General features: G+C 38.2%; 1 protein-coding gene across 3 annotated transcripts in view; it reads right to left on the bottom strand.

Moving 5' to 3' along the window:
• PIBF1 (progesterone immunomodulatory binding factor 1) overlaps nucleotides 1-13,976 on the bottom strand; it is a 230,594-nt gene that overhangs the window by 137,000 nt on the left and 79,618 nt on the right. For all 3 annotated transcript variants that reach the window (XM_070800340.1, XM_070800339.1, XM_070800338.1), the window contains exon 10: nucleotides 12,020-12,118. In XM_070800340.1, coding sequence (XP_070656441.1) covers nucleotides 12,020-12,118 — 99 coding nt within the window. The remainder of the gene's footprint in view (nucleotides 1-12,019; nucleotides 12,119-13,976) is intronic.

Genomic DNA, 13,976 nt, shown 5'->3' with positions numbered 1-13,976 from the left:
TCAGTCGCTCAGTTGTGTCCAACTCTTTGTAACCCCACGAACTGCAGCATGCCAGGCTACCCTGTCAATTACGAACTCAAAGAGCTTACTCAAACTCATGTCCATGGAGTCGGTGATGCCATCCAACCATCTCATCCTCTGTCGTCCCCTTCTCTTCTCGCCTTCAATTTTTCCCAGCATCAGGGTCTTTTCAAAAGTCAGCTCTTCGCATCAGGTGGCCAAAGTGTTGGAGTTTCAAGCTTCAGCATCAGTCCTTTCAATGATTCAGGACTGATTTCCTTTAGGATGGACAGGTTAGATATCTTTACAGTCCACGGGACTCTCAAGACTCTTCTCCACCACCACGGTTCAAAAGCAGCAATTCTTCGGCTCTCAGCTTTCTTTATAGTCCAACTCTCACATCCATACATGACCACTGGAAAAACCATAGCCTTGACTAGACAGACCTTTGTTGGCAAAGTAATGTCTCTGCTTTTTAATATGCTATCTAGGTTGGTCATAACTTTGCTTCCAAGGAGCAAGGGTCTTTTAATCTCATGGTTGCAGCCACCATCTGCAGTGATTTTGGAGTCCCCCCAAAATAAAGTCTCTCACTGTTTTCATTGTTTCCCCATCTATTTGCCATGAAGTGATAGGACTGGATGCCATGATCTTAGTTTTCTGAATGTTGAGTTTTAAGCCAATTTTTTCACTCTCTCTTTCACTTTCATCAAGAGGCTCTTTAGTTCTTCTTCACTTTCTGCCATAAGGGTTGTGTCATCTGCATATCTGAGGTTATTGATATTTCTCCTGGCAATCTTGATTCCAATTTGTGCTTTCTCCAGCCCAGCATTTCTCATGATGTACTCTGCATATAAGTTAAATAAGCAGGGTGACAATATACAGCCTTGACATACTCCTTATTTGATTTGGAACCAGTCTATTGTTTCATGTCCAGTTCTAACTGGACTTGACCTTCTTGACCTGCACACAGATTTCTCAGGAGGTAGGTAAGGTGGTCTGATAATCCCATGGCTTTAAGAATCTTCCACAGTTTCTTGTGATCCACACAGTCAAAGGCTTTGGCATAGTCAATAAAGCAGAGATAGATGTTCTGGAATTCTCTACCTTTTTCGATTATCCAACGGATGTCAGCAATTTGATCTCTGGTTCCTCTGCCTTTTCTTAAACCAGCTTGAACATCTGGAAGTTCATGGTTCACGTACTCTTGAAGCCTGGCTTGGAGAATTTTGAGCATTACTGTGCTAGCCTGTGAGATGAGTGCAATTGTGCAGTAGTTTGAGCATTCTTTGGCACTGCCTTTCTTTGGAATTGGAATGAAAACAGATCTTTTCCAGTCCTGTGGCCACTGCTGAGTTTTCCAAATTTGCTGGCATACTGAGTACAGCACTTTAGCAGCATCATCTTTTAGGATTTGAAATAGCTCACTGGAATTCCATTGCCTTCACTAGCTTTGCTTGTAGTGATGCTTTCTAAGGCCCTCTTGACTTCACATTCCAGGATGTCTGGCTTTAGGTGAGTGACCATACAATCGTGGTTATTTGGGTCATAAAGATCTTTTTTGTATAGTTCTTCGATGTATTCTTACCACCTCACCTCAATATCTTCTGCTTCTGTTAGGTCCATATGATTTCTGTCCTTTATTGAGACCATCTTTGCATGAAATGTTCCCTTGGTATCTCTAATTTTCCTGAAGACATCTCTAGTCTTTCCCATTCTATTGTTTTCCTCTATTTCTGTGCATTGATCACTGAGGAAAGCTTTCTTATCTCTCCTTTCTATTTTTTGGAATTCTGCATTCAAATGGGTGTATCTTTCCTTTTCTCCTTTGCTTTTCCATCTTTTCTTTTCTCAGCTATTCGTAAGGCCTCCTCGGACAACCATTTTGCATTTTGGCATTTCCTTTTCTTGGGGATAGTCTTGATCACTGCCTCCTGTACAATGGCATGAACCTCCGTTAATAGTTCTTCAGGCACTCTATCAGATCTAATGCCTTGAATCTATTTGTCACTTCTACTGTATAATCGTTAGGGATTTGATTTACATCATACCTGAATGGTCTAGTGGTTTTCCCTACTTTCTTCAATTTAAGTTGGAATTTGACAATAAGGAGTTCATGATCTGAGCCACAGTCAGCTCCTGATCTTGTTTTTGTTGACTGTATAGAGCTTCTCCATCTTTGGCTGCAAAGAATATAATCAATCTGATTTCGGTATTGACCATCTGGTGATGTCCATGTGTAGAATCTTCTCTTGTGTTATTGGAAGAGGGTATTTGCTATGCCCGGTGTGTTCTCTTGGCAAAACTGTGTTAGCCTTTGACCTGCTTCATTTTGTACTCCAAGGCCAAATTTGCCTGTTATTCCAGGTATCTCTTGACTTCCTAGTTTTGCATTCCAGTCCCCTATAATGAAAAGGACATCTTTTTGGGGTGTTAGTTCTAGAAGGTCTTGTAGGTCTTCATAGAACCGTTCAACTTCAGTTTCTTCAGCATTACTGGTCAGGGCATAGACTTGAATTACTGTAATATTGAATGGTTTGCTTTGGAAACGATCAGAGATCATTCTGTCATTTTTGAGATTGCATCCAAGTTAAAAAAAAAAAAAAGCTTATATTTTCTTTGAGATTACTGGTTAATTAAGGCACCAGGAAGGGCACAGTGATAGATACTGTTGTAGTGTTTCCAAAACACGTATTTGAGGAATGAATAGCTAAGGATTATTTGGGGAGCTTTGTAGGAAGTCCAAATTCCTGGGGACCCTCTACCAAGTAGAGGGAGGCAAAAAAAAATGTCTTCCAAAAAAACCCCAAAATATCTCTCCAGGTAACTGAAATTCATCTAAATTTTGGAATTACTGATACAGTAAAATCAAGTCTGGGGCACTCTTTTTAGCATTCAAACTGCCTTCATGATGGAAAGAGTCAAAATGAACATGGTAAGCTCTGATCAATTGAAATTGATATTTGTTGAGAATTACTTATATCAAAGACACTGAATAGAGGCCTTATCTTACTAGAGAGGCAAATATATGGATGAAAAAAACCTCTGACCTCAAAAAAAACCCCAACACTTCAGAGGCAAAGATCTGCAAATTAAACACACAATTATAATGCTAGGAAATAGAAGAGATGTCAATATTTCTGACAGGAACTTAAGGCATGCATGGAAGACAAGATCAATGATTTCAGCCTCACCTCATGAATGTGCATCTACCTGACAGGTGAAAGGTAAGATACACGAGAAAGGGGAAAGAAAAGGTCATTCTTAGCAAAGAATACATATAAAAGGGTGAGCGAGGAAGCACCACACTCTTGCAGAACGTGAAAAGATCAACTAGTCCTGAGTATAAGGGGAGAATCAAAACAAAGATCTGCAACTGGGAAGACAGGCAGGAAGTCTGTGAAGGACTTTAAATGCTAAGTTGTGTGCAGTCTGGATGCCATTCTTCTGAATGACATGATCAGAGCTCTCAGTTTTAGAACATTATTCTCGAAGAATGAGTGATGAAAATAGGACTAAACTCAAAGCGGCAAGATGCTTCAGAGGCTATTATAAATAGTTCGGGCAAGAGAAAAGAAAGATTTGACTAAAGCAGTGGCACCTGGGTTTAAGAGGAGGGACGTGATTAGATATATTCAGAAATTAGAAATAACATAACATTTGTTTAGTTTAAGTGTTCAGACAGGCCCTTCTGGACTATCCTATCATGATATACCCTACCTGAGCCATTATTCCTCCTCCAATCTAGTTCAGAGCAATCATCAAAACACATAATTATAATAATTATGGATCTGTTTGATTATTTTCCGTCTCCCTCAATTAGGGGAGGGGCAATCTCCCTTCACTGCTTTATTTATGTACATCAACTTCTAGCACAGCAAATGGCACATGGTAGTTGTCAATAAACACTGTTGGTTGAATAAAAGGTAGAGGAGTGAGGGGAAAAAAAGTAGATGTGAACCACCAGCTCTCTTGTTTAAGGGCCTGGGCAAATAATGACATTAGTCAGAATGCAGAACTACGGGAGGAGGAACAGGTCTGGGCAAGAGGACTGACTGAGGGGGAACGATGGAGCAATCAATTAAGAGGCTACTGTACACAATTACAACATGACACCAGTCAAGAAGTAACGAGAAGCTGACCCAGGATGATGGCAGCAGGAATGCAGAGGATTATACAGATATGACAGGGGTTTTAGAAGCTATGAAATTCAGCAAGATTACACAGGGGAACAAGGGGAAAGGATTATTATTCTGGAAGGTCGAACAGAAATAAATGACTTAAAAATGGTGGTATAGTTTATTGATGTGAGGTCAGCTAAAGCCACTTTTTGTTTTGGGAAGGGTGAATGTTGGCAGACGCTGAGTTTGTTTCAGAAATACTGAGTTTAAAGTTCTAGAAAAACATCGAGGTAAAAATGTCAATCACGTAGCTAGAAATACAGTTTATAAAACGTAAGAAAAGATTCGGTTTGAGTTTAAAAGCACTTTTGGTCATTCCCTAAAGTGACAGGTAAAAGCGGAGCAGAAGAGATTCCAGAAAGAAGAGACATATATATGTATATGATCCAACATATCAAAAAAAATAATCAAAAGTCATTAAAACAAAATAGAAAAGAAAACAAATGAACTGCTTCAGATTAAAGGAGACTGAAGAGGCATGATAACTAAAAGTAGAGCATAATTTTGGATGGGATGTTGGGCCAGAAAAAAGACTGTTATAAAAGGGCATTACTGGGACAATGACAAAAATGTATAAAAGTGTTATCAATGTTATCCTGAATTTAACAAGTGTCCTGTGGTTTTATAAGAGAATATTCTTATTCCTAGAAAATAAACTGTGAATATGTAAAAGTATATGATGCATTAAACTATGCAGAAAAAAAATAATGTGCAGGGGAAGAAGGGAGAGAAAGAGGAGAGAGAGAGAGAATAAGAAGAATACAACAAATGTAGTTAAATGCTAGAAAGGGGCAGATCTGGATAAAAGACCTAAAGGAGTTCTTTGCATCATTCTTGTAGCTTCTGTACACAAATGAAATTTGAAATAATAAGTTAAAAAAGAATAAGGACTAAGATAGAATGCTAAAGCCCAGTTTTGATTTGATAACAACTCTGAGAGTGATATCCATTGAAAGTTATTCTGGCTTGAGGAGAGAAGAGGTTTATGCTGCCAGGAATCGAAACAGCTTTCTCTATATCAATTGTTCCATTTACACAAGAAGATATGCTGATAACTCTAGTCTATTACTGCATAAAGATGTTCTGTCCCACGGACTAACAATACTGGCATCCATCATTAATTTCCCTGATGTAGTCTTTTTTGTTTTTTGGCTACAGATGCCACCCAGTCCTTCTCTGAGAAAAAAAAGACTGACAGAAAACAATATCTAATTGTTTTGTGCATGTGTGTGTTTTGACTCGCTGCACGAAAATACTCATGATGTATTCTTTTGAGGAGGAGAATAGGTATATCACTTTAGAACCTGTAGTACCCTTTAAGCCCAATTACAAGCAACAAACTATCCATGAGTGGCTACAGGACCCCCTGGGCCATTGTTTCTGGTGGGACAAGGAATTTCAGATCAGACCAATACCTTATAAAGAAAAAGAAAGATAGATGAGAGGTGAATAAAACAAAATCCATACACTGTGATCCAAATATGGGTGTTTCTTATTAGTTCTTTTCAAAGCCTTGTGTCTAGACCAAGAAGGAAGAAATAATTTTCATCTCAGCAATAAATTTCTTAATGTTTTCATGTACATGACATTATATACTACTAATTTCAAAGCCTTTACTAGGAAAGAAATAGAGTCACTTGTGGTAACTTAGGATGTAATTAAACCAGTTTAGAATATTCTATACAAGTGGCCAAATATATGTCAGATGGAACAGCAGCTTAAAAACCGAAAGAAAATTTGAGAACGTGGAGTTTGACTGTTTCAGTATAAATGAAACAAACCAATGGGCAAACAGAACATTTCAAAAAAATAAGAGAAATCAAGTAATAAAACATAATTTTATAAACTCTGAAAAATCATCAGAGTAGCTTACAATTAAAGAGAGCACTTCACAAATTTTCAAAGAAAAAATAAAATACTAAAAATTATTTAAGAAGCATGAATTTATTGTATATTCTTTCTTTCATAGAGAAGTATGTCAAAACAGTAACTTAATATGGGATTGAGAATCAAGAATTTCTGCATTCAAATAACAACTATGATGTGAATTAAACATTATGTAACCATGAAAATTAAGGATAATATGAATGAAATTACCACAGAATTTATTAAGTAAACAAAGTTTAAACACAGTATAAATAATTTTTCTTTCAAATTTCAACATCCTTTATCCCATCTCAAATGACACAAACATTTATGTGCCTACTGAAGGAGCAAGGCAAGATTGAAAAACAAATAAACAAAGATAAAACAATATAAGAATATGACAAAATGTAGAATAAAGGCATGTCAAAACTGTTCTACTCTTGGGGATAAAGCACTGAATGGAAATTTAGGACAGCTGGCTGCTATATCAAGCTTTAAATTAGCCCAATATAACATATGACTCTCTTAATCTACTCACTAGATCTCCTATTCCCTCTTATCTTCTGTCTTCTATAAGTAAAAAATCAGAACAAAATTCTACTATCACCAGAGTAGTTGTAGGGATTGAAATCATAATGTCAAGTAATATTCATTTAACAATATCTACAAACTGAAAAAAAAATTCCAAATACATCAAACCATAGCTAAAAAAAAATTAAAATGACTATAACTGAAAAATAAAGACTTAACTCTGGAGAAGGCAATGGCAACCCACTCCAGTACTCTTGCCTGGAAAATCCCATGGACAGAGGAGCCTGGTAGGCTGCGGTCCATGGGGTTGCTAAGAGTCGGACACAACTGAACGACTTCACTTTCACTTTTCACTTTCATGCATTGGAGAAGGAAATGGCAACCCACTCCAGTGTTCTTGCCTGGAGAATCCCAGGGATGGGGGAGCCTGGTGGGCTGCCGTCTATGGGAGTCAGACACAGTTGGACACAACCAAAGCGACGTGGCAGCAGCAGCTGGATTATAAATTTAAGCTAAGATTCAAACACAGGCCTCTCCTATAGGATCCCACAGATATAACAGTGTATTCAAATGTATGCTGTTAACACTGATTGAGTTTAAAAATTTCCCCTTGGGGCAGAAAGAGTCCTCAGAGTGCTTACAGTGATTCAAAGCAACAGAAGGAGAGGTAATAACTATTCCTGCTCATGAAAGCTGGGTATTTGTTACTTATAATTAAATAAATTATTGAACTTGAATTGGGACATATACAGATCTTTTCTATGCCTGAGAAAAGTCCAATTTGTTTTTGTAGAAAATTAAAGTCTTGAGCAAAAAGCCTTTTTCATTCATGTTTGAAAGTGGCATACCACTTCCTTACATTTCTCTTTATAATAACACAGGTTGTTTAATCATTAAATGAAGCATTTGGTAAAGTAAAACTTTCAACAAAAATGAAAAAGTTGCGATTAGTTATACTTGACTAGAAAATTGTGTATAGACATGTCTCAGGCTTTACTTAAGCACGATTCAGGGAAATCACAGTGCATGTAAAGAATGAAATACATTTGTTTATTCTGATTTTGACACAAAGGAAGCCAGAGTAAAAACTCAACCTCTGAAATATAAAACAAATATTTTTCCTGGGGTTTCAATATATACAAAACATATACATGATATTCCCAAAATATTCCTAGGCCAACTATACTCAAAAGAATTTCAGTGGATATTTAAATATATATAGAGAAAGTATCTTTTTTCAAATATTGTGTTAAACACTAGGTTTTTATTAAAAAAAAAAAAAAACAGGAAAAGTGAACTACAGAGATTTTAAGATACAAAAATAGCTTGGGTTCACCATTCCTTTTACATGGTAACTTAATCAGTGTATTAATTCTTTTGAACTGTTGTTACAGATAATTTCAGGATCAAAATGGACTTCAGGGACTTTCCTGGTGGTTCAGTGGTTAAGAATCCGCCCTGCAATGCAGGGGACATGGGTTTGATCCTTGGTCAATAAACTAAGATCCCACATGTTTCTGAGCAACTAAGCCTGTACGGTGCAACTACAGAGTCCATGTGTCTCAGTGAAAAATCCTGCATGTGCCAAACTAAAACCTGATGCAGCCAAATAAACAAATAAATACTTAAAAACGGAGAGAGAGACTTTAAACTCATCAAGCTACCCACTTGATACTTCAATCCTTATAAACACAATCCTACTGAATGCTTAGTCAGCTGATGCCTGCACATTTCTGTGCAGAACACAGAAATGTGTTCTCCATTTCTGATGAAGAACACTGTCGATGCCAAGGCATTTTGAAAAGCCCTATCAGAAAACTTGGGCTTCCCTGGTAGCTCAGTTGGTAAAGAATCCGCCTGCAATGTGAGAGACCCTGGTTCGATTCCAGGGTTGGGAAGATTCACTAGAGAAGGGTTAGGCTGCCCATTCCAGGATGCTTGGGCTTCCATGGTGGCTCAGCTGGTAAAGAATCTGCCTGCAATGTGGGAGACCTGGGTTTGATCCCTGGGTTGGGACGGTCCCCTGGAGAAGGGAAAGGCTACCTACTCCAGTATTCTGGCATGAAGAATTCCAGGACTGTATAGTCTATGGGGTCACAAAGAGTCGGACATGACGGAGAGACTTTCACTTTCATCAGAAAGCTTATCTTTACTCTTTTTTGTAATGTCTACTCAGTTGTTCCAATTCTACCACTTTAGACCTTACCAAGTGAGAAAAATACCCATCAACTATTTGTAGACAGTTATAATCTGGGCACTAATAGGATGTTTTCTAATCTTTTGAGTAGGTTTGGTCAATTTCCTCTTAAGACCTTTGGTTTAGAGCTTGGGTGCCCAGACCCAGAATGATTCTATAAACAAGATAATTCCTGATCACATTCTAGATATAACTTCTATTCCCATAGAATAGTATCTCCATATGAAAATTTTCCAAGTTGTCTTTGTATTTTAATTCTAAGCTGATACAGAAATATTAATATCTCCTTTTTATACTTTTTTATTTTTTAAATTATTAAAGTATGATAACACATTTACAGGAGACCTGGAAAATTATGAACAAGGTTCATACAGAACAAGGTTACATACAGTCCCACTATTTAATATCTCCTTTTAAAGCACTTTCACTTTATTGAGCTTTGCACATGCTGAACTTTTTTTTTCCTCTTACAAACTGAAGATTTGTGGCACCAAGCAAATTCACCACTGCCATTTTTCCAGTATCTGCTCACTTTCATATCGGTGTCACATTTTGGAGATTTCTCACAATATTTTAAACTTATTATTATTATATTTATTATAGTGATCTGGGATCAGTGATTTTTTATGTTACTACTGTAATTGTTTGGGGGCTCTAGAAATCTTGCCTATATAAGATAACAAACTATTTATAATATTCTCTGAACTATCTTCCTGTTATTAGCTTAGTACTAGTTTCATCACTCATTCTTCCAGGGTAATTATTCTAGAACTGGGAACTCTGATCATGTTATTCAACAGAATGGCATACAGAATGCACAGCTTAGTACTTAAAGTCATTCACAGACTCTCTGACCATCTTCTCAGGCTCTAGCCCTCTCCTTGGGCCTCCCTATTCCCTGAGACACAACGATACTGAAATTAGCCCTACAATGGCCTCCAAAGTTCAAGTGAAAGGAAGAGGCACACATTTCTCATTTTAAATCAAAAGCTAGAAATGATTACGCTTAGAGGCACACCGAAAGTTGATATAGGTTGAAAGTTGATATAGGCTGAAAGTTAGGCCTCTTGTGCTGAAGAGTAAGCCAAGTTGTGGATGTAAAGGAAAAGTTCTTGGAAGGAAATTAAAACTGTGTCTCCAGTGAACACAAAAATGATAAGAAAGTAAAACAGCCTTACTGCTGATATGAAGCAAGTTTTGGTAGTCTAGACAGATGATCAAACCAGCCACCATGTTCCCTTAAGCCAAAGCCTAATACAGAGCAAGGCAACATTCAGAAAACGAAGATCATGGCATCTGGTCCCATCACTTCATGGGAAATAGATGGGGAAACCGTGGAAACAGTGTCAGACTTTATTTTTGGGGGGTCCAAAATCACTGCAGATGGTGACTGCAGCCATCAAATTAAAAGACGCTTACTCCTTGGAAGGAAAGTTATGACCAACCTAGATAGCATATTCAAAAGCAGAGACATTACTTTGCCAACAAAGGTTCGTCTAGTCAAGGCTATGGTTTTTCCTGTGGTCATGTATGGATGTGAGAGTTGGACTGTGAAGAAAGCTGAGCGCCGAAGAATTGATGCTCTTGAACTGTGGTGTTGGAGAAGACTCTTGAGAGTCCTTTGGACTGCAAGGAGATCCAACCAGTCCATTGTGAAGGAGATCAGCTCTGGGATTTCTTTGGAAGGAATGATGCTAAAGATGAAACTCCAGTACTTTGGCCACCTCATGCGAAAAGTTGACTCATTGGAAAAGACTCTGATGTTGGGAGGGATTGGGGGCAAGCGGAAAAGGGGACGACAGAGGATGAGATGGCTGGATGGCATCACTGACTCGATGGACGTGAGTTTGAGTGAACTCCAGGAGTTGGTGATGGACAGGGAGGCCTGGTGTGCTGCAATACATGGGGTCACAAAGAGTCAGACACAACTGAGAGACTGAACTGACTTGAACTGAGGAGAGGTAAGGAAGCTGCAGAAGAAAAGTCTGAAGCTTGAAGAGGTTGGTTCATGGGATCATGAAATTTAAGGAAAGAAATCATCTCCATAACATAAAAGTGCAAGGCAAACCAGCAAGTGATGATGTAAAAGCTGTAGCAAGATATCCAGATGATCTAGCTAAGATAATTAATGAAAGTGGCTACACTAAACATAGATTATCAATGTAGATGGAATATCTTTCTATTGGAAGAAGATGCCACCTATGACTTTCATAGCTAGAGAGGAGAAGTCAATGCCTAGTTTCAAAGTTTCAAAGAACAATCTGACTCTTTTGTTAGGGGCTAATGAAGCTGGAGTCTTTAAGGTGATGCCAATGATCATTTACTGTTCTGAAAATCCTAGGTGGCCTAAGAATTGTGCTAAATCTACTCTACTTGTGCTCTATAAGTGGAACAGCAGAGTCTGGATGACCCTGGTCTGTTTATAACATGGCTCACTGAATATTTTAAGCCCACTGCTGAGACTGACTACTAAAAAAAAAAAAACAACCCTTTTCAAAATATTACTACTCAATGACAACGTCTTTAGTTAACCAACAGTTCTAAGGATGGATGCACAATGACATGAATGCTGTTTCCATGTCTGCTAACACATAACATAACTGATTCTATAGTCCATGGGTCAAGGAGTTATTTCACCTTCCAAGTCTTTCATGGTAAAAATAATCATCTACTGATGATTAGCAATTTCACTCTTAGTATTTATATGAGAGAAAAAGAAACATATACCCACAAAAAGACTTGTATACAAACATTCATAGCAGCTTTATTCATAGTAGCACCAAACTGGGAAAAAAAACAAACACCCACTGAGAGGTGAATGAATAAACAAACTGTATATTCATGCCCAGCAAGTTAAGAAATGAACTACTGGTCTAACATAAAATGGATGAAAACATACGATGTTGAGTGAAAGAACTTAGACACAAAAGGGTACACACTGCACAATTCCATTTCTTTTTAATCCATGAAGAACAAAACTAAACTATGGTGAGAGAAATCACAAAGTGTTCACCTCTTGATGGGTGGTGGCTGAGACTGACCAAAGGGACATAAGGAAACTCCTTAGGGTGACTACACTGTTTTCTGTCTTGTTTCAATACGTATGATTATCACATATGTAAATTATTACATGTACATAATACTTAAATGAAAATTAAACTTCTATTAAAAAGATATATTCTAAAAGAAAGAGTAATGGGAACAAAGATCAAAGTTTCAATGTCTCTGTTTTCAGGATGCTTACCTGTCTAAGAGCTGATTATGTTTTTCTAGAGCATTCTTTTCAGCCATCACTGCTCGGTCCTTTTCAGCCACAGCATTATCCCTTGCTTCTCGGAGGTTTCTAAAATTTAAATATATATTTCAGTTATTCCAAACACACAGTATCCATCTTTTTAAGATTCATAAATGGGTTTGCTTGGAGTCGGACTAACTGATAAATCTTAGGGATGCCCTAGGGGTTGGGTGATCCACAGTCCATGTAATATGAATATGCCTGGCTTGGTGAGTTTCTCTAGTAGCACACAGCAGCATAGGTAAAAACATGCTGTAATGTTTAAGTGTCATGCTGCCTTTTGCCACAATTTTTCTCAACGTGGTTGAAGGCAGGCTGGCTGGTTTATATATATAGCAACTCATTTAACCCTGCCATAATGTAAAGAGGTAGGTATAATTACCAAGATATTAAACACAAGAAAGCTGAGGTTTTGAGAAGTTAATAAATATAAAATACAATTTCATAGTGAGAGATATAGATATAGAGATACGATATAGAGATCAAAAAAATCCAAATGGAAATGAAGTTTGGGATATGAGCAAGAGAATTGATGAACTGATGGATCCTAGGTCTCACTTGGAGATGAAAGGAAGAGAACACAGAAGGACTGAGATTAGAAGGCAAGGGACAAAGGACTTGAAGTCCTGATAAGATAACCCACAGATTACGAGGAAGTCGTTGTGCAGGCAGGATGGAAGACCAGAGACTGCTGTCAAAAAATGGTGATTCAGAGGTAGAGTAGTGCCTTCAGCCTTGGAATTTTAGTTCATAAAATGGAGCGTGTGACATGAGAATAGCTAAATGAAGCAGAGATGAGATGAAGGTCAATGTTCATGCAGGGCTCAAGGAAGTATGAGGCCACAGTATTAGTCATTCACTTACAGTGCTGATGACAGCAGGAAGTGAAATTGACAGAAAGATACACTGAGTGACAGTTAAGGGGAATGTCCAAAAAGTGGAAGATAAGAACAGTGAGAAATAAGGAATGATACAGCCATATCAGTTGAGTCACTTCAGTTGCTCAGTCCTGTCCGACTCTGCGACCCCATTGATGGCAGCACGCCAGGCTTCCCATTCTATCACCAACTCCGGGAGCCTAGCCTCATGTCCATCGAGTTGGTGATGCCATCCAATCATCTCATCCTCTGTCGTCCCCTTCTCCTCCCACCTTCAATTTTTCCCAGCATCCCAAGGTCTTTGCAAATGAGTCACTTCTTCGCATCAGGAAGCCAAACTGTGGGAGTTTCAGCTCCAACATCAGTCCTTCCAATGAATATTCAGGACTGATTTCCTTCAGGATGGACTGATTGGATCTCCTTGCAGTCCAAAGGACTCTCAAGAGTCTTCTCCACCACCACAGTTCAAAAGCATCGATTCTTCGGCACTAAGCTTTCTTTATAGTCCACTCTCACATCCACACATGATTACTGGAAAAACCATAACCTTGACTAGATGGACCTGTCTAGGTTGGTCATAACTTTTCTTCCAAGGAGTAAGCGTCTTTTAATTTCATGGCTGCAGTCACCATATGCAGTGATTTTGGATCTCAAAAAAATAAATCTGCCACAGTTTCCACTGTTTGGCCACGTATTTCCCATGAAATGATGGGAACAGATGGCATGATTTTTGTTTTCTGAATGTTGAGCTTTAAGCCAATTTTTTCACTCTCCTCTTTCACTTTCAAGAGGCTCTTTAGTTCTTCTTCACTTTCTGCCATAAGGGTGGTGTCATCTGCATATCTGAGGTTATTGATATTTCTCCCTGCAAACTAGATTCCAGCTTGTGCTTCTTCCAGTCCAGCGTTTCTCATGATACTCTGCATATAAGTTAAATAAACAGGGTGACAATATACAGCCTTGATGTACTCCTTTTCCTATTTGGAACCGGTCTGTTTTTCCATGTCCAGTTCTAACTGTTGCTTCCT

This window comes from Bos indicus, chromosome 12 (assembly GCF_029378745.1).
Source record: "Bos indicus isolate NIAB-ARS_2022 breed Sahiwal x Tharparkar chromosome 12, NIAB-ARS_B.indTharparkar_mat_pri_1.0, whole genome shotgun sequence".
Classification (NCBI taxonomy): domain Eukaryota; kingdom Metazoa; phylum Chordata; class Mammalia; order Artiodactyla; family Bovidae; genus Bos; species Bos indicus.
The sequence above is the reverse complement of the archived record's forward strand: the minus strand, read 5'-3'. Positions and strand labels throughout refer to the sequence as shown.